The sequence below is a fragment of the Chaetodon auriga genome, chromosome 19, assembly GCF_051107435.1.
Source record: "Chaetodon auriga isolate fChaAug3 chromosome 19, fChaAug3.hap1, whole genome shotgun sequence".
In the NCBI taxonomy this organism is placed as follows: Eukaryota; Metazoa; Chordata; class Actinopteri; order Chaetodontiformes; family Chaetodontidae; genus Chaetodon; species Chaetodon auriga.
Window position 1 is genome coordinate 2,659,032 of NC_135092.1, and position 16,853 is coordinate 2,675,884.

The window sequence follows — 16,853 nt, forward strand, 5'->3', positions numbered from 1 at the left end:
GTATAAAGTATCCTATGATGGGAATACTCATATTAAACAGGCGATAGACTGGCAAGTATTTTAATTAACTTAAAATTAGAAAGTGAGTGCCAAAAACTGCAGTTCCTTGAATGGACAGTTGAGGCTGGCTCCAGAAGTGAGTCAATCTCCGTAGACCCCCATACTAAAATGGCCAACTTTACAACAGAAATAAACATGTTTACAGCCTGGTCTCCAGAGCTAATTTCCCCGTTTATGACAACACTTAGAAAAGTATTGCTGCTTTGACAAGCATAATCCATAAATGTGAACAGGACATGTATGACTTCTTTTTTTTTTTTTTTTTGATAAATCAATTTATAATGCCAAATTATTCTTCAATAGGAGCCGTTTTCACTTTATAAGTACTGTATGTCTCCAGCAGGTGGCAGTAAATAGGCAAAACCAATTTATGGGTCACAATCCAACAATTCAGTTCAATGGGAAGCCTCAAATACTCAGGATTTCTTCTCTCTGAAGTGTCGACTGGCCACGTCGCAGAATTGTACATTTTGATAAAATCACAGCTTGAATGTTTGTTACAATACTTTTTAACAGATGGAAGATATGAATATATGTCTACAATGGTGACCTATACTGACATAGAACAACATGCCTTTCTGCATCTACACGGAACCTCTTCACTTGTGTGTGGCTCCTGGAAGGCTGCTGGACTCTGTGGGAGACTATACAAGAACATGAGGTCAGTGAGGCTGGAGGATGAGACACAACAAATGTCTCTAAAATTCAAAAAGTCATTGTGAACTTTGTGGTTTGGATCCTCTGATGCTGACTGGCTGCTCTGTTGCATTCTTTGTTCTACAGCTCTTCCAAAGCTTGATATTTATTTTGTTTTTCCCTACACAGGCCTTGCTGTGGAGTGTCTGTCCAAGGCCAAATTGATTGTGATGACAGTGCTACCTGTGATTTCCTCTATGTTCCAGATACATTCATTTCTTGTATATGAACTGCAAAAATAGTGCACACTCAATTAGTCTAATTTACTTTTGATTGTTAGTATCTTTTATGGCCACAGAGGAAAACAAATCAGACAATTATAAAGCAAATGTATTCAGTGACAGCTTTGGGTCTACTGGAATTTAACGCCTATGGGAAAAACACTGACAGGTTATGCTGTCTGTTGCATCAGTTCACTGACTGTAGCTCCAACAAGAAATGAGAGCAAAACAATAATTGTCTGACAAAAATGCTTTGTTTATATGTTACTAACAAACATCTAAGACTGTGACAGTCATGTCCTCTGCTTTTATTCTTTTGTTTCAGAAGTTGCTGACTGATCTTAAAACTCCATTTGGAAAGTGTTCTCTGTATATCTCCATTAAGAAGTGCTGCTGTCAGCTCACCACAGCATGGCTGTGTGTGGGTAACGTCTCTATCTTGGTGTCAGCGCCATCTTTGGGCCAACACCGACTACTTCAGTTCCTTATAACGTCCAGGATCACTGTGTGCTCTGCCCTTTTTCCCCTTTCTTTTCATTTTCATAATCACATTTAGTTTTGCATCATAAAGTAAAAGAAACTGGTTGGACACAGAAACATCCTGCTGCGTAACATAGACCAACTTGCTCCACCCCACGTGGGGGCGGGGGCACAACCTTAAACTGTTGGGCGCACTTTCTCCTCTGGCGGGCACACTTCAGTAGTCAGGTGACTTTTATATCTCAGGTCATGTGCTGATCATGTGACTTGGTTGTTTAGATTTCTTGCCAGAGTTACTTCCTGTCACTTTACAGCTGATGGTGGTGTTTGGATGAATGATCCAGTGATTTGAATAAACATTTTAACATATGATATTAAGATGAAGGCCCAGGCCACAATAATGTCTTTTCAACATCTTCAGCACTACTAGACATGTTTGTGTTTGATATCCTGACCCTTTCAAAGGTGTGAGTCAGCTGTGATGAAGACTAATGACAGCCTTTGATAGCTTGTTACTACCTCCAACCAATGCCTGGTATCAACTTGTGCTTCATCTATTTGAAACTCTGGTTTACCATGACTGTGTCACATACACTGTCACACCTTCTGTCATTGTTCACTGTGTCACGTTCAGGTAAGTCACGAGCTTCATGCATGTCAGCTCACTGAGGTGATCACAGCGAATACCCCATAAGGAACCACAGAAGAAGAAATATGCTCGGATATGTTAGGCCGTTGTGGTTTGACACACTTTGTTAGCAGTTGACTGCTCTTAAAATCAGCTGACAGACGCTGAGTCAGCACATCCTGAACTTGTTGCTGACTTACAGGAAACCGTCCAAACGTCGGTTTTCAGAGCTATTTCAGACATGGTTTGCTTCTGTAGTCCTGAAAGGCACAAAGACGTCAGTCATTCGTCTGCAGCCGCGTGTCCTGTTATATCTGTGTTTTTCACCACAGGATCCTTTGGATCCGAGAGCTGCAGTCACGAGTTCCTGACACAGTCACTTCCTGCAAACCACCACGCTCCCACATCGCTTCTAGCCAGCCGAGAGAAGGACTCTGCATGCGTGCATGTGTCAGGTCCCTGCTCCACAGTTTGATCTGTTACCGACACACACAATGCTGTCCTTTGAGCAAGTGGAGCGCAGCTTAGAGAGAGCGGGACAGTCTCACGTTCTGCAGTTCTGGCCGGAGCTGTGTGAGGAGGACAGGGACAGGTTCCTGCAGGAGCTGTCCCAGCTGGATCTGGAGGGACTAAAGGATCACTGTGAAGGGACTGCGAGGGCTGCAGCCTCCCCGCCAGCCAGCCTGGATCAGGACATAGAGCCAGTCCCTCCAGAGTCCATCGGCAGCGTGAGGAAAAGTGACCAAAGCGCTCTTTCACAGTGGGAGAACGAAGGTGAGCTGAGCAGTGACAGACATCTGCCAGGACTTAGAAAAGTGAAGTAAGAGGAAGAAGGAGCTAGGTTAGTGAATAACATGGTGTTTGTCTTCACCAATGCACGTCTAGAGGTGACATGTTAACAGCTTCAGTGTCCACAAAGCGCCTTAATTATATTAATCATCTTTATCAGTCACTGCACTCCTTCCGGTGATGGAGAGTAACCGCACGTTTACTCATCTTTTGTTCTCAAGTACAGTTTTGAGGTACTAATACTTTGTTTGAGTATTTTATTTTTATGTAACTTTATACTTAAATACATTTCCGAGGGAAATATTCAGCGCATTGTCAAAGACTAAATCGAGGGTCCCCAATCGTTTTCCGTTTGTGGGCCCTTCATACCTTCCGACATGTAGGTATGAGTGTGGGAGGAGGGCGATTGTTTTTTCCAGAATGGCGAAGGTACTCTGCCTCTGATTGGCTCACCCTGACGCTCTCAGCCTATCCGTGCTCACTCCTCATGCCGAACCTCACCGACCAGGCTGCGGGGACACACGGCTTTAAATTGCATCTAGTGTGTGCAAATTGGGTGGTGTCAGATAAACACAGAGAACAGATCCATGTATCCACAGTTATTTGTAAAAAGGCTTGAGGGCCATGTAAACTATGGGAAAAACCCAGGAAAACAGGAATGTTGGCAGAAATGGGCCCTTACAGAAAGGCTTTGTGTGGTTGTGGCCCCTTGTCATGCCTCAGGTGTTCCAGCAGTTTCACCCAGCGCACAGTTCTCAGATGGTTTTATTTAAATAACTGTTTAAGGACCAAAGAGGTCATATTAGCCAATATTAGTACAAAAAATGAAAACATATTTACGTATCAGGATTACTTTTGTCTTCTTTTATCTCCCATTAATCATTTAACTCACTGGTTTGAGTTCCATGCACAATCCCACAGGTGTTTCTACATCTGCTCAGACTGAGCCGTTCTGATGTCTAGTCCACAAATACACGGGTATTTTTCCAAACACAGCCTTTTCTATGTTTTGGTCTTTCATCCACACACAAGCACAGTTTTTGGTCACTGAAAACAGAGCTTTTGGAAAAGTCCTTCCAGAGAGAAGGTGACATGAAGAGTGCTTCAGTTCTGTTTTTGGGTTTTCACAGATTTTTTTTCCATCCATGCTTGTGTGGACAGGATTTTTTTTTAGAACAAAGGAGGAACAACCTGTGTATGTGTGGACTAGACATTTCAGAATTGGAGCAGCTGAGTGAGAAAATTTGCTCCCGTCAACAAATTTGTTATTCTGGGTTGGACTGACGATATCTCCCACTCAGAGAAAACTACACAACTGTCAACAAATTGTTAGCAAATGGCTGCAATTCACCATGACTGGCTTTTACAGTACATCCAAATACAATCCAATCAACACTAAAACGACTGATTCAGCACATTTAAAGGAGCTATAGACAGTGTTCGTTTGCATCTGCTTTCACTTGTAAACAAACTACTCCAAACACATAACAGCACAAAAGTAGCTCGCCTTTGGAATAATGCATAAACATTCCCAAGTAAGACAACAACAACAACAAGCCTGTTTCCTGTTCTTCCCAGTCTACCAACATTACCTGAATACAGTGTTGTCTGTCCCAGCCCAAGAAGTGCAAAAAGAAGAGATCAGGTCAGGCACTGTAAGGGAGTAAGGCAGGAAAAATCTCCTCCAGAGAAAGAGGAAATTTAACTACAGTTATAGGATGACCAGCCACATCACAGTACTGCACAGTGTTCAGGCTCCTCTAATGTACCAGCTTTTCCCTGTTTTTTAAAATGGCCAGCAGAAAGATGAAGTTGTAAATAGGCTGAAACAGTGGTTCCCAACCTGAGACTCAAGCTAAATGTAAGGGGTCACAAGATTATTAACCAGAAAGTAAAGAAGAACAAAAAAAAAAGAGCTTACTCATACATTTATTCTTATTTTTCTCAAATCACTACTTTTCTAGTGAAATAGCAAAAAACTACTAGGACCTGTCACATTTTGAACAGTTCATGGCTCATATGTGATCTGTTACAAGGGTTGGAAGCCTCAAAGGTTGGGAACCACTGATCTAAATCATTCAAATCACTGCTCATCTCCTAATCCTCCTGAAAAACTCTGCAACAGCATTATGAAAGTATCATGCTAAAGGTTAAATGGCAGCTTGTCAAGTTTTATGAAAGGTTTCATTTATACAGTATGACAAAAGCTGTGTGCTAAGCCCTTCTTGTTACCACTCTGTTTTGACAGGGCTGTTGCAGATCTCAAAGAACCGAGTTGGAGTTCTGCTCTTGGCCGGTGGTCAGGGGACCCGTCTTGGCGTTCAGTATCCCAAAGGAATGTATAATGTTGGGCTACCAAGCGGCAAAACCTTGTATCAAATCCAGGCAGAGCGTATTCGCAAAATCCAGAAGCTGTCAGACACAAAGCATGGCTCAAAATGCACCGTTCCATGGTAAGATGATGTGATGGTTCTTTCTGCACTACTCTGACCATGTGCAGGCTTATTGAGCACAAGGTGATATAAACCCCCGGATGTTTGATTATAATACACTATAAAACCTCAGAACCTCACAGCTGCAGTCAAAACTGACATTAGGTGATTTTTTGCCTCTCTGGCAGTTTCTGCTTTTTTTCATTTTCCTAGTCTAATGAAATTCATGTCTCTCCTGGTTTGGTGATTTTGAATTGGATTTTTTCTGATAAACTGAAGGATCAAGTGTTCCTTTGTGGGTTGAGGAAATTCTCCTCCTTGTTAAGCTAAATAAACTATTTAAAAAGCTTCATGGACCTGACTCATCAGACATTGTTGGGTACTTACAACAAACCCAACAGTGCATCTGCATGTATCTAGTCATCACTCTCAGCCCACATTTTTCTCTAGGATGCAGTAAATGTTCTTTTACCTTTCAACTCACATGCTGTTTTAGGACCATTTCATCCATGAAGTAAACAAGCCTGCCTGTGTCGGGGTCAGGGCGCTCTACTCACAGGCAGAGCACAGCAAAGTGGAGCAGATGTTGTAACGCTGAAGCAATACCTGGAAAATTATTTAAATGGAATGTTTGGGGTTCATTTTATTTACATTTCTCAAGCTCTGGCCGATCGGACAACTGGCTGATTGTATTTTCTGGCCTGACGTAACTTTGTATTGGCCCATCAGCCAGTCCTTATTTATGGATCCTGCACTTAAAACCTTTTTTCTGTACTATTGCACCTCTTCAGGTACATAATGACCAGTGAGTTCACTTTGGCTCCCACTGAGAAGTTCTTTAAGGAAAACAACTACTTTGGTTTGGAGCCATCAAACGTTGTTATGTTTGAGCAAAGGATGATCCCAGCAGTGACCTTTGATGGAAAGGTCATCCTGCAGGGTAAAGGGAAGATCGCCATGGCCCCAGGTAGGTGCACATCAGCTCCTTCAGAAGATCCAGACACGAATATCTGTGAAATCACTTTGTTTCACCCATTGCTACTGTGTTCAGTACAGTTTAAGGTAATGAGCCATGTTTCAAAACCTCTCCACCCTCTGTCAGATGGTAACGGTGGTCTGTATCAGGCATTGATGGACAACAATGTGCTGGAGGACATGAAGAAGAGAGGAGTGGAGTACCTGCATGTGTACTGTGTGGACAACATCATGGTCAAGATGGCCGACCCTGTGTTTATTGGGTTCTGTGTGAGCAAAGGGGCTGACTGTGGAGCCAAGGTAGAGTTTTATCATACAGGAGCTCTAAAATTTGTGAGCTTTCTTTCAGCGAGTAGGATGAAGAGATTGATATGTCTGTGCATTAAATACAGAGCTGGAGTTGGGAGGTGTCCTTTTTTACACTACTGTTTGTGTGCAGATCAAACAAAACAGTGTTTGTCACAGACAGGCTAGCTGCTTCCCCCTGCTTAATGCTAAGCTAGGCTAACCATGTTCTGACTCCAGCGCTGTACTTAACACACAGTCATGAAAATGGTATCAGTCATCTCACCTCACTCTCTCAAAGGAAGCAAATGAGCACTTATATTCTATAGAAACATTGAGAAAACACAAGATTTCTCTTTGAATAAAGAGCAGTTGAGTAAATGGTTAGTGTTTCCTCTGTGACTGAACCCTACACAGGCTCCAGCTCTGTGTCTGCTGATCATATTCACCTTTCAAACTGGCAAAGCCACAGTCAGTGTGTTTCTTTGTTTCTGTTTCTGTGTTTCTCTGTGGGAGAACCATGTGCTCTACTGAGAGATAACATTCAATCAGTCATAGCTAATAAGATCCAGACATGTTCTGTTTCTCAAAACGGACATATTGGCTCTACTAACTTCGAGTTGGTTCTAATGAGGAAAATGAAACACTTTCACGTTATGTCCTGTGGTGCGCAAATTCAATTCAATCTTTTTTGTAACAATTAATCTCAAGGGAAGAATTAAGTGAAATATAAATCTTGGAGGAGTAAAAGTCCAAATTGTGCCTCCTGTTTCTGTCTATCATGTGTCAGGTGGTGGAGAAGGCGTACCCCACAGAGCCAGTGGGTGTGGTTTGCAGGGTGCAGGGCATCTGCCAGGTGGTGGAGTACAGCGAGTTCCAACCAGAGACAGCTGAGCTCCGAGGACCTGGAGGAGAGTTGGTGTACAGTGCTGGAAACATCTGTAATCACTTCTTTACCAGGCCTTTTCTGCAGGATGTAGTAGAGTAAGTACCTCTACTGTCACATATATGTTGGGAGAATCCCCCTGACAGCACAGCTTGGGATCCTCAGCAAAGTGAAATCCGACTGATAACAACATACTGACATGTTGACTGGCAAAGTTCAACAGGACATGCCCATATCTGGATGTTAGGGTCATGTTTTTTTAAAGTTAAACCTGCACTAACTGATCTTTTGGCCACTTGGGGCAGAGGAAACCAGCAGTAAACACAACACTGATAAACAGTATTATCACCTTAAAGTTCGTATGTCAAACATGTTTGCAATCAATTGCAAGCACAGATAGAGAAGTATTAGCATTCATTAGCAGCCTTGTTTCTGACTCACCAACTACTGAGAAAAAGGTTTGGCCCTTCAGCTGCTAAATGTTCAAATACCCACCAGAACACCAAATGTGGATGAATCTGCAGCTGAAAGTAGTTCACGGTGCACTGTTTCCTCCTGTCTGAGTGATGTCTTGTAAAAGCTATAGAAAATGATGTAACTGCTTTGATAAATAGAAAGATATATCTGTGATTCATTTTCACCTTGAGAAGAAAGCAATGGGCTTGGGGCTGAGAAGCATACAACTGCAGGTGGTAGTTGGTAATTCATGGTTGCCAGCAGATGATGTGAAAGATTTTGATGACTCCCTGACCTACCCTGTAGTACCACCATCAGGCCAAAGTCTGCACTGTTTAACACTTTCATCCTTAATAAGTTGTTTCAAAAGCTACGAAAAATAATGTGCAGATTTCAGCGACACAGCTGTGTAAATTAAACCATATATATCATTTTTCTTTATCCTTCTTTTGTTTGGTCTCATAAAAGTGCTTTTGATTTCTTACTGTTTTTTCATCTTACAGGAATTTTGAAGGCCAACTGAAACAACATGTTGCAACCAAGAAAGTACCCTATGTGGACACATGTGGCAATCTTGTCAAACCCACCAAACCCAATGGCATAAAGATGGAAAAATTTGTTTTTGATGTATTTCCATTCTCAAGGTACTGTCTCTTCAGCTATTGACGTGCTGTTTTACTCCAGATAAAATGACAGAAGTCATAATAGAGTGTCTGCACAGCACAACTAAAACATTTACTCTCTGTCTTTGGAAGGAACTTTGTTGTGTTTGAGGTTGTGCGGGAGGATGAGTTTTCCCCCCTGAAAAATGCAGATGGAGCAGCCACAGACAGTCCCACCACGGCCAGAAGCTCTTTGCTGGCTCAACACTGCCGCTGGGCCACGGCTGCAAGAGCCACACTGTTGGATGAACATGGGAATATCCTTCCTCCTACAGCCAGGTGAGAGGAAAATGTTCCTACGTACACCCTGTAGCAACAGATAATGTCAGAACTTGAACCCTAAATGTGGTCAAAGTGGAACAAAAAGGTTGTCTAAATTGGCTGTGAACAGAACAGACCTTTTTCACAGCAGATATTTTAACTTGTCTTAGCAGCTAAAGCACAGGTGGAGCCAATAATATTAATGAAAAATGTCCACTGTGAGAAAGTCCAGTAAATTTTATTTCTTGTACATAGTCCAAAATCACAAATTTGCCTCCAAGGTTTTACAGTTTGCTCAGCATACAACAGGCTACATCTTTAGATCCCAATAAACAGGCTTATTAGCCTGGATACATTCCAAAATGCTACAAAATCATATTTCATCACGCTATTACGCTGACAGAATGGTTCAACATTTTGCGAATATGCTTTTAAGTCAACAGTTAGATGAGAAGATAGAAACCAGACTCATGTCTATATACCAAATATGCTGGAGTCAGCAGACAAATAGCTTAAGTTAGCATAAGGACTGGAAGCCGAAGGAAACGCCTGGCCTGGTTTGTGGTAAAACTTATAGTTTTATGTACAGTTACATCCATCCATTTTCACCCTCTTTATCCGGGGCCAGGTCGCGGGGGCAGCAGTCTGAGCAGGGACGCCCAAACTTCCCTCTACTCAGACACTTCCTCCAGCTCATCCGGGGGGACCCCGAGGCGTTCCCAGGCCAGCCGAGTGACATAGTCACTCCAGCGTGTCCTGGGTCTTCCTCGGGGCCTCCTCCCGGTGGGGCATGCCTGGAACACCTCCCTAGGGAGGCGTCCAGGGGGCATCTGGTAGAGATGCCTGAGCCACCTCAGCTGACTCCTCTCGATGTAGAGGAGCAGCGACTCTACTCTGAGCTCCTCCCGGGTGACAGAGCTCCTCACTCTATCTCTAAGGGAGCGCCCTGCCACCCTGCGGAGGAAACTCATTTCAGCCGCTTGTATCTGGGACCTTGTTCTTTCGGTCATGACCCAAAGTTCATGACCATAGGTGAGGGTAGGAACGTAGACTGGCCGGTAAATCAAGAGCTTAGCCTTTCAGCTCAGCTCCTTCTTCACCACGACAGACCGATACAGCGACCGCATCACTGCTGCCGCTGCACCGATCTGCCTGTCAATCTCACGCTCCATTCTTCCCTCACTCGTGAACAAGATCCCAAGATACTTAAACTCCTCCACTTGAGGCAGGATCTCTCCTCCAACCTGGAGGTTACATACTAGAACTATTTCCTGGCCAAGTGCAGTGACTGTCTTGAGTCTCCGCTGGTTGCCTGGAAATGTCAAGTTGACAACAAGACTCCTGGAAGTCACTTTGCCCAATCAAGAAGTAGTTCCAGCACATAATGTGATTCAACCACATACACCACTTGTACTCATCCTGAGCAGTGAGTGTTGTGTTAAGATACTGGTAATAATCTGAGCCTACCCTTGACATTGTGTGTTTTTTTTTTCCACCCAGTGTATCAGCAGGGGACAGTCCTCCAGCACAATGTGAGATTTCACCACTGGTCTCCTACTTTGGAGAGGTGAGGACATGGATGTTGTGCCCACTGATCCATATGAATCATTAAGGATTTTGGAGAAAAGTTTCTCTTTATAGAGACAGGTCAAATCTAATTGTTGGTTTACAAAGTTTTCTCAGTTTGAATTTAAAATTATTTTGGATAATGCATAATTCAATGTTTTATCTTGAAAATTACAGTATCCCTTCCCAATTGACACAATGCAGTGCTGTAATTTAACTTCCATCTCATTTCCTCTGCAGGGGCTGGAGGAACTGCTGAAAGGGAAGACACTGCCAACTCCCTTCATTCTGGATGAAAAAATGGCCAAAGAGCTGCAGGCTCAGTAACAGTTTTCTAATTAGAGGATTGAGTGATCGCAGCTCAGTGGAGTACAGAATGGAGAGGGCAACAAGATAATCATAGATAACTGCCATTTCATGAGTCTGTAATTGATAATTGTCATTTTGCTGAGGAAGAACTTGAAAACAAATAAGACACATAAGGGACGAGCAATGAATTTGGAAAATTTATATGAACTTTGTTTTGTTTTACACATAATAAAAAATATTATCCAAATACCTCACTTTGTGTCCTCTCCCACTCTTTTTAGTAAATTCATTCAACTCTACTAAATCTTAACCTTTAAAGGTCCAAGAGTTCATTTTCAGCCATTTCAGGATAAATGTGTTTTGTGGTCATTTTTAAAGTCATACAATCAATTATGCATTAACAGAGTTCCTTTGAGTAGTGTTTTCTAGAGAAAAGTATCTAATATACAGAATACTAATCCACAGTAAGTCATGGAAAAGCTCCTGCAGCTTCCATAGAAAGGCTCAGCTGAGTAACTGTGGTCTGTACATAACAGTTTACCCTAACCTTAACCAATCTCAATCCATATGCCTCTTATTTAGAGGCGCTGAGTCCAACCACTGATGGTAATCAATCAGAGGCAGAGTATGGCGGGTCCAGACAAGAAAAACGGTGAGATTCATCATAAAGCAATATGAATAATGAAGCATAGAACATTTACTGTAATAAACGTATGTGGTACTAAATTAGACTGACTTCCAACATGTACGTATGCACAGTCAAACATCAACTAGCAATGATCATCATAAGTTAAATTAGCGTTATCTTCCTGACATTCCTATAATACCTCCATGATTCTTACAGATAAACTTCTACTACTATCTATTGGTATGAAAATGTGTATTTTTTTTCTCCTGCTGTCACTCCTTCAGGCTTTCTATCCCCTGCTGACGTGAAATAATACGGCGTGTTTACATGCCAGTGATCAACAGAGCTCAGCAGCTTATAGGCTGTTCATCTCCTCGCCGCCGGCCTATCCTGGCCTGCCTTGTGACCGATGGTAACCAATCACAGCTGAGGCTGTGCAGGGAAGACAACAAAAAAGCATCAAAACGAAGCGGACGGTTCATCTTGCGTTTAAACTGTGAACTTTTGTCCAGTATAGTTATTAAATCCTATACAGTGAGCTTCATTTTAAAAATTGTGTTTTTCGACTTTAATTTAATTCAATGTTTGGCCCAGTCACGGGAATTAAATACCGTGAACGTCGCAGACGGTCGCAACATAACGATAATCGCCTGTTCTCTGACGACATTAACGGTAGCTAGCTGTGAGGCAGGACTCTTCCTGCCCTTTCACGAACGTGAACATTAATGGTTTGATTTCGCGCGCTCGGTATCATTTTATCATTAGCTAGCAGCTGGCTAACACAACACGGACTGTCCTGCCACTGAGTTCCGACAGTCCGAACGCATCCAACGTTAGGTCTATCTGAAGATTGCGATGGATGCCTGAACATGCTAGGACCATGTTCAAAAATGTTTTTGGCTCTGGGTTTCTGGTAAGAACAGCTCATGTGATTCTGACATGGGTCATAACGTTGATACTCTTCCTACATGATACAGGTAAGCCTGTTAAACCTGTAGTTGCATCATATTAGTATTATAGCACTGCACTGTGTGTAGCTGTAGGCTAATAGTCATGTATATGTGGAATGAAAAGCTAACATTCATTGTCATCTAATGTTACAATAAAAACACCACATGCACAGATGTTAGCTAAGGGTGAAAGCTATGTTCCCGTCCAGATCCACTGTTAGTAGCTGTGCTGTATGACATAAACTTGCCTGTGCAGGAGCTAGATTAGCCTTTGTGGTCTCGACTGTGCCTGGGAGCTCTCAGCGGGACCTCAGTGTGCATCCGTGGGTGAATTTTTTTTTGTTTTTGGTTGAAGAGCTGAGGAAGCAGGAGGAGACAGGCCAGCTCGTCCAGCCTGTGCTCTTCGTGCTGCTGGTGCTGGTGTCGGTGCTGCTCTATTTCGCTGTTTCTCTGATGGACCCAGGCTTCATCCTGTCTGATGATAGCGATTTACAGGTAATTCATCATGCTAGTGCTTATTTCTATCGTTACGCATTTCGAAAATCTTTAGTAATATAAGTAATCCAACCTTGTAATTGGTTCATGCTGGTAAATATAATTCACAGTATGTGGTAGAATGAAATGCATTAGTATTTGGCCACTTCATTTAATTAGCCAGTGACAGATCTGGCCACACTCTACCATAATGTGTAGGAGTATCTGTGCATCAGAGCTGTGGGAAACACAGCCTAAATGACATCATGGGATACTATGTTTGTGGGAATGTAAATGATAAATGAGCTCACTCAACAGATCATGATGAATGCTTGAATTGAGCCAGTGGTTTCCCTGACCAGTTTGTCCTGTGTGTTGTTCCAGTTCACGCTGGGAGTGACTGAGGAGCAGCAGGACATGATCCCACCCACCACCAAATCCCTGCGACAGCGCCGCTGTGGCCACTGTCTGCTGCAGGTAAGCTGCCCACCGTGGTGGCACGTGGGACTCTTTCACATGGGTTAACACAATTAGGGAAAAGATGGCAGGATTTCAGAAGCAAAAGAGTTTCAAAGGCTGCTGATATATTTATCCCCACATGTACACATGTAAGTTATTTTGAACTGCAGTTTTTCGCAAAGACTTTGTTTTTGGTAGATTTCTGGGCTGAGTTCATTCTTCTAGAACGCTGTATTTGAGTTTGACAAAGAGAAAAAGAAGTTAAAACTCAAGGTCCACTTACTCGCCTTCTCCAGGGCTTTCAACTGCATCTCACAGATGGCACAAAACAAGTTGTGTTAGAGTGATGATATAATGATATAAGTGATATCACAGGAAGATCTGGGGAGGACCACAAGATGTGACAAAGGACCTTTTTTTGGCTGTTGGACTGAGGGTTAGGGTTGGATTGGTTGTCTGGACATGGTGTTTGACTGATTCATGGCTCGATTGTCTGTGCACATGGTGTTTGTGTTTGTGGGGCCAGTGTAGCTCTCAGGCTGAAATGTGACACTTTAAGTTCTACAGTACTCAAAGGATCCTTCAGTCGTGTAGAATAGCAGATGGGTAGCCAAGCAACAACAACAAATGCAGATGTATGTTGACGTCCCTTTAGATGGTGAAAGCCTAGTGTCGCTTAACCAGACCTGCGTCCACACTTTGTTTTAGGGCTGTGCCAGCACTGGAGAAAGTCAAGGCCTGATTCCTTGGTTGAAAATCCTACATTTCTAGACCATCTTTTCCTACAAAAACATATAGTGCAGAACAGGTGTGTGAGCTGTCCCTGCTCCACACGCTGCTTTGGGCTCATTATGTGCGATGCCATGGCGCTTGTAACAGTGACTGGCACAGATTATTTCACCCTAAACGTTAAGAAATAAAGCCAAGTGCATCGTGGCAGAAAAATCATGGTCTTAACTCATGGTCGCCACATTTCACTGTGTGAATGTTATGTAAATGTTCCCTCTGTAAATAGCTTCAGTGGTTCCAACTGTGTATCAGGTGTATTCTGCAGCAGTCAGACCTCGTATGGATGAACTTTCATGGGTCAGAGAGGGAAAGCTGTTCCGATCGTGATGTTCCAAAATAAGACATTTCGCCACACCAAAGCAGCAAAAAAACTGTAATCGTATTTGTGTTTCAAATATCACAGCTGAAGACTATCAAGGTGCTTTCTGAAATGCTCCGATATATTTCCATGTTTTTGGTAGCGTGCAGCTTGTCCCTGCTGTGGACACAGATGAGAGCTGGATGTTCTGTTGCTCTCTGTGAATTAACAGATGGTTAATATGGCCTTTTTCCCAAGACAGAGAGTCCTGGGAAGAGAAGCGCTGTCACACGGTCCCACACAGTCTTCATTGGAACATCATGTGTTCTGTGGCTCAAGGACAGCCTCAGAAATCCCATTACAACTTGTTTTTCCCTGCTGAGGAGCAACAGCAGCTATTTTTTGCATACTACAGGTCAAAATCAGCTTTACAGGACTAATCAAGCCTGGCTGTTAACGTGTGTTAGAGCAGCAGGGTAGACCTGACGCTGCCTTTCCACCTACTATGAATGTATGTTTTTGTTGTAATGTTTTTATTTATGCTTCCACTAAATACAATGATCTTTATTCCAAGCAGCAGCCAATGAGATCAAAGCACTGCCAGACGTGTCAGCACTGTGTCCGGCGTTACGACCATCACTGCCCCTGGATTGAGAACTGTGTTGGTGAGAGGAACCACCGCTGGTTTGTGCTTTACCTGGCTGTCCAGCTGCTGGTGCTGCTGTGGGGGCTGCACATTGCTTGGTGAGTGTAACACTGTCACACTGTCACTGATCGTCATGATTGATGCCGCAGCTGCAAAGCTGAAAGCAGATTGACTCTTTCCCGGTTGTTTCCTCAGGACGGGTTTCAATTATGCGCCCACCTGGCAGCTGTGGCTGCGTACTAACGGCATGCTGCTGGCTGTGGCCGTGCTGGTGGCTCTGCTCTCACTGATCGTGCTCCTCCTGCTCGGCTCCCACCTCTACCTGGTTTCTCTCAACACCACCACCTGGGAGTTCATGTCACGCCACCGCATCTCCTACCTAAAGCACTGTGGCGCAGATGAAAACCCCTTCGACCGCGGCACCTTCCACAACCTTTGGGGCTTCTTCTGTGTGTGGGGCACAGTGGTGTGGGAACAGGTGTACTTCAGGGAGGGCAGCGACCAGGTCTAGGTTCTAGGAACATGTGACGAGCATTGACAGACTTGAGACTGTATTTCACTCATGAACAAGCTTTCTGAATTTGGGGATCACCCACTTGATCACAATTTTGCGATATAAACTATCCTTGTGTGCAGTTTACCTTTGTAGAGGCACTGACGTTGTTGTGCCATAACTCTGCAACATCTCTCCTCAGTCGTTCAGCACTGCAGTGGACTGCGTACTTGTGTTGTTGTGTTATGTTCTTGCGGTCCACGTTTCCTGTTTTTTCCCTCCTCTCCCTAAATGGCTGTCAACAGACTGAAAGGTGTCTTGCACCTCCTCAGAATAAGGCACCCACTCTTAGTTACCATCTCTTAGTGGACAATAGATTACCAGCACTAGTCCTTACTCTAACAATTGTTTACAACCATTCAAGTGTACCATTTTACTCAAAGACAGGCAATTAGCCACATTGTCTGCAGGCACTTTACTGTCTAACTTTAAGGCTCTGAGTGAAGCTCGTCAGAAAGCCCTGTTGACTCAAGCTTGGTTTATTTATGTACCCTCTTCCCACTTGACCCTCACTCCTCCACTGAATCATTTATGTGGGCAGTAATTACATATGTTTTAAGTACTGCTGGTGTTACCATGACGCATGGTAAACCTGACTGATGGACTGTTAATTAACTCTGTTTACTTTGAATATATGTCAAATATCACATAAACCAGATCCTGATGAACAAGTTGGAAAGTTTAAAAAAAAGCCGCAGCAGTTTTGTTTTTTTTTGTTTTTCTGAAAAAAGCTGTTAGTTGAAGTGAGCAAATAACAATTTGACTAAATATGGACATGGTGAAATATGATGGTGTGTGAAATGGTATTATCCCTAGCATTTAATCCAACCATAATGTACATGATGCTTTGACTTTCAATCTACAGCATTTCAAGCTATTTTATATTGTAAATAATTTTTAAGCTATTTTGAACCAGAAAATGTCTTTAGATTTTTCTATGACTGTTTTCACTGAGTAACTGGAGGAATACTGTGGCACAGTAGCAAAGACTAGGTAGAGAGACTTGAGTGCAATACGTTGTTTGTTATCTCCATTTGAGCTTTTCCTTGTGCAATAGTAACCTTGTAAGACAGCAATAAATGTGGTGTTGAATTTAATGTACAGCAGTAGTGTTGGACGAAATGCAAATTACCTCCAGTGGGACTGTGTCATTGTCAGGGAGAGCTCTGGTTTATATGAATTAACATTTAATTCATGTTGTGTATTTCTGAATTATATGCAATACTGTCATGCAGTGTTTTTTACTACTTTGAAATGACTGCATACATCAATAAATCAATGTTTCATGAAGAGTTTCCTGGTCAGTAAAAGTCCAGCAGACATAAATTTATTCATTAGTATTTTCCTTCA

The 16,853-nt window shown here is 42.9% G+C and overlaps 2 protein-coding genes across 4 annotated transcripts; both read left to right on the plus strand.

Annotated features, from left to right (window-relative positions):
* Nucleotides 1–2,401: 2,401 nt before the first annotated feature.
* On the plus strand, nt 2,402–10,959 carry uap1l1 (UDP-N-acetylglucosamine pyrophosphorylase 1 like 1). The gene is made up of 9 exons (XM_076757337.1): nt 2,402–2,859; nt 5,123–5,327; nt 6,098–6,273; nt 6,409–6,581; nt 7,357–7,550; nt 8,412–8,552; nt 8,664–8,849; nt 10,332–10,398; nt 10,638–10,959. The coding sequence occupies exons 1-9, from the start codon at nt 2,532–2,534 to the stop codon at nt 10,722–10,724; spliced, it is 1,557 nt and encodes a 518-aa protein (XP_076613452.1). The 5' UTR covers nt 2,402–2,531; the 3' UTR covers nt 10,725–10,959.
* A 793-nt stretch (nt 10,960–11,752) lies between these two features.
* zdhhc12b (zDHHC palmitoyltransferase 12b) lies at nt 11,753–16,793 on the plus strand. 3 transcript variants are annotated; one of them, XR_013079214.1, is made up of 6 exons: nt 11,780–12,311; nt 12,640–12,779; nt 13,143–13,235; nt 14,879–15,048; nt 15,146–16,208; nt 16,242–16,793. XR_013079214.1 is itself a non-coding variant. In XM_076758034.1 (5 exons), the coding sequence occupies exons 1-5, from the start codon at nt 12,194–12,196 to the stop codon at nt 15,459–15,461; spliced, it is 834 nt and encodes a 277-aa protein (XP_076614149.1). In that variant the 5' UTR covers nt 11,753–12,193; the 3' UTR covers nt 15,462–16,793. The 3 variants fall into 3 exon arrangements, 2 of the variants coding, with proteins under 2 accessions (XP_076614149.1, XP_076614148.1); XM_076758034.1 differs by having other exon boundaries at nt 11,753–12,311; nt 14,882–15,048; nt 15,146–16,793; XM_076758033.1 differs by having other exon boundaries at nt 15,146–16,793.
* The last annotated feature ends 60 nt before the right edge of the window (nt 16,794–16,853 follow it).

Coding starts and splice junctions, on each gene's coding strand:
- zdhhc12b (XM_076758033.1), top strand. CDS start 12,194: ATGCCTGAACATGCTAGGACCATGTTCAAAAATGTTTTTGGCTCTGGG. Junction 12,780..13,142: donor CTGATGATAGCGATTTACAG/GTAATTCATCAT, acceptor GTGTTGTTCCAG/TTCACGCTGGGAGTGACTGA. Junction 13,236..14,878: donor GTGGCCACTGTCTGCTGCAG/GTAAGCTGCCCA, acceptor CTTTATTCCAAG/CAGCAGCCAATGAGATCAAA.
- uap1l1 (XM_076757337.1), top strand. CDS start 2,532: ATGTGTCAGGTCCCTGCTCCACAGTTTGATCTGTTACCGACACACACA. Junction 2,860..5,122: donor TTCACAGTGGGAGAACGAAG/GTGAGCTGAGCA, acceptor CTGTTTTGACAG/GGCTGTTGCAGATCTCAAAG. Junction 5,328..6,097: donor TCAAAATGCACCGTTCCATG/GTAAGATGATGT, acceptor GCACCTCTTCAG/GTACATAATGACCAGTGAGT.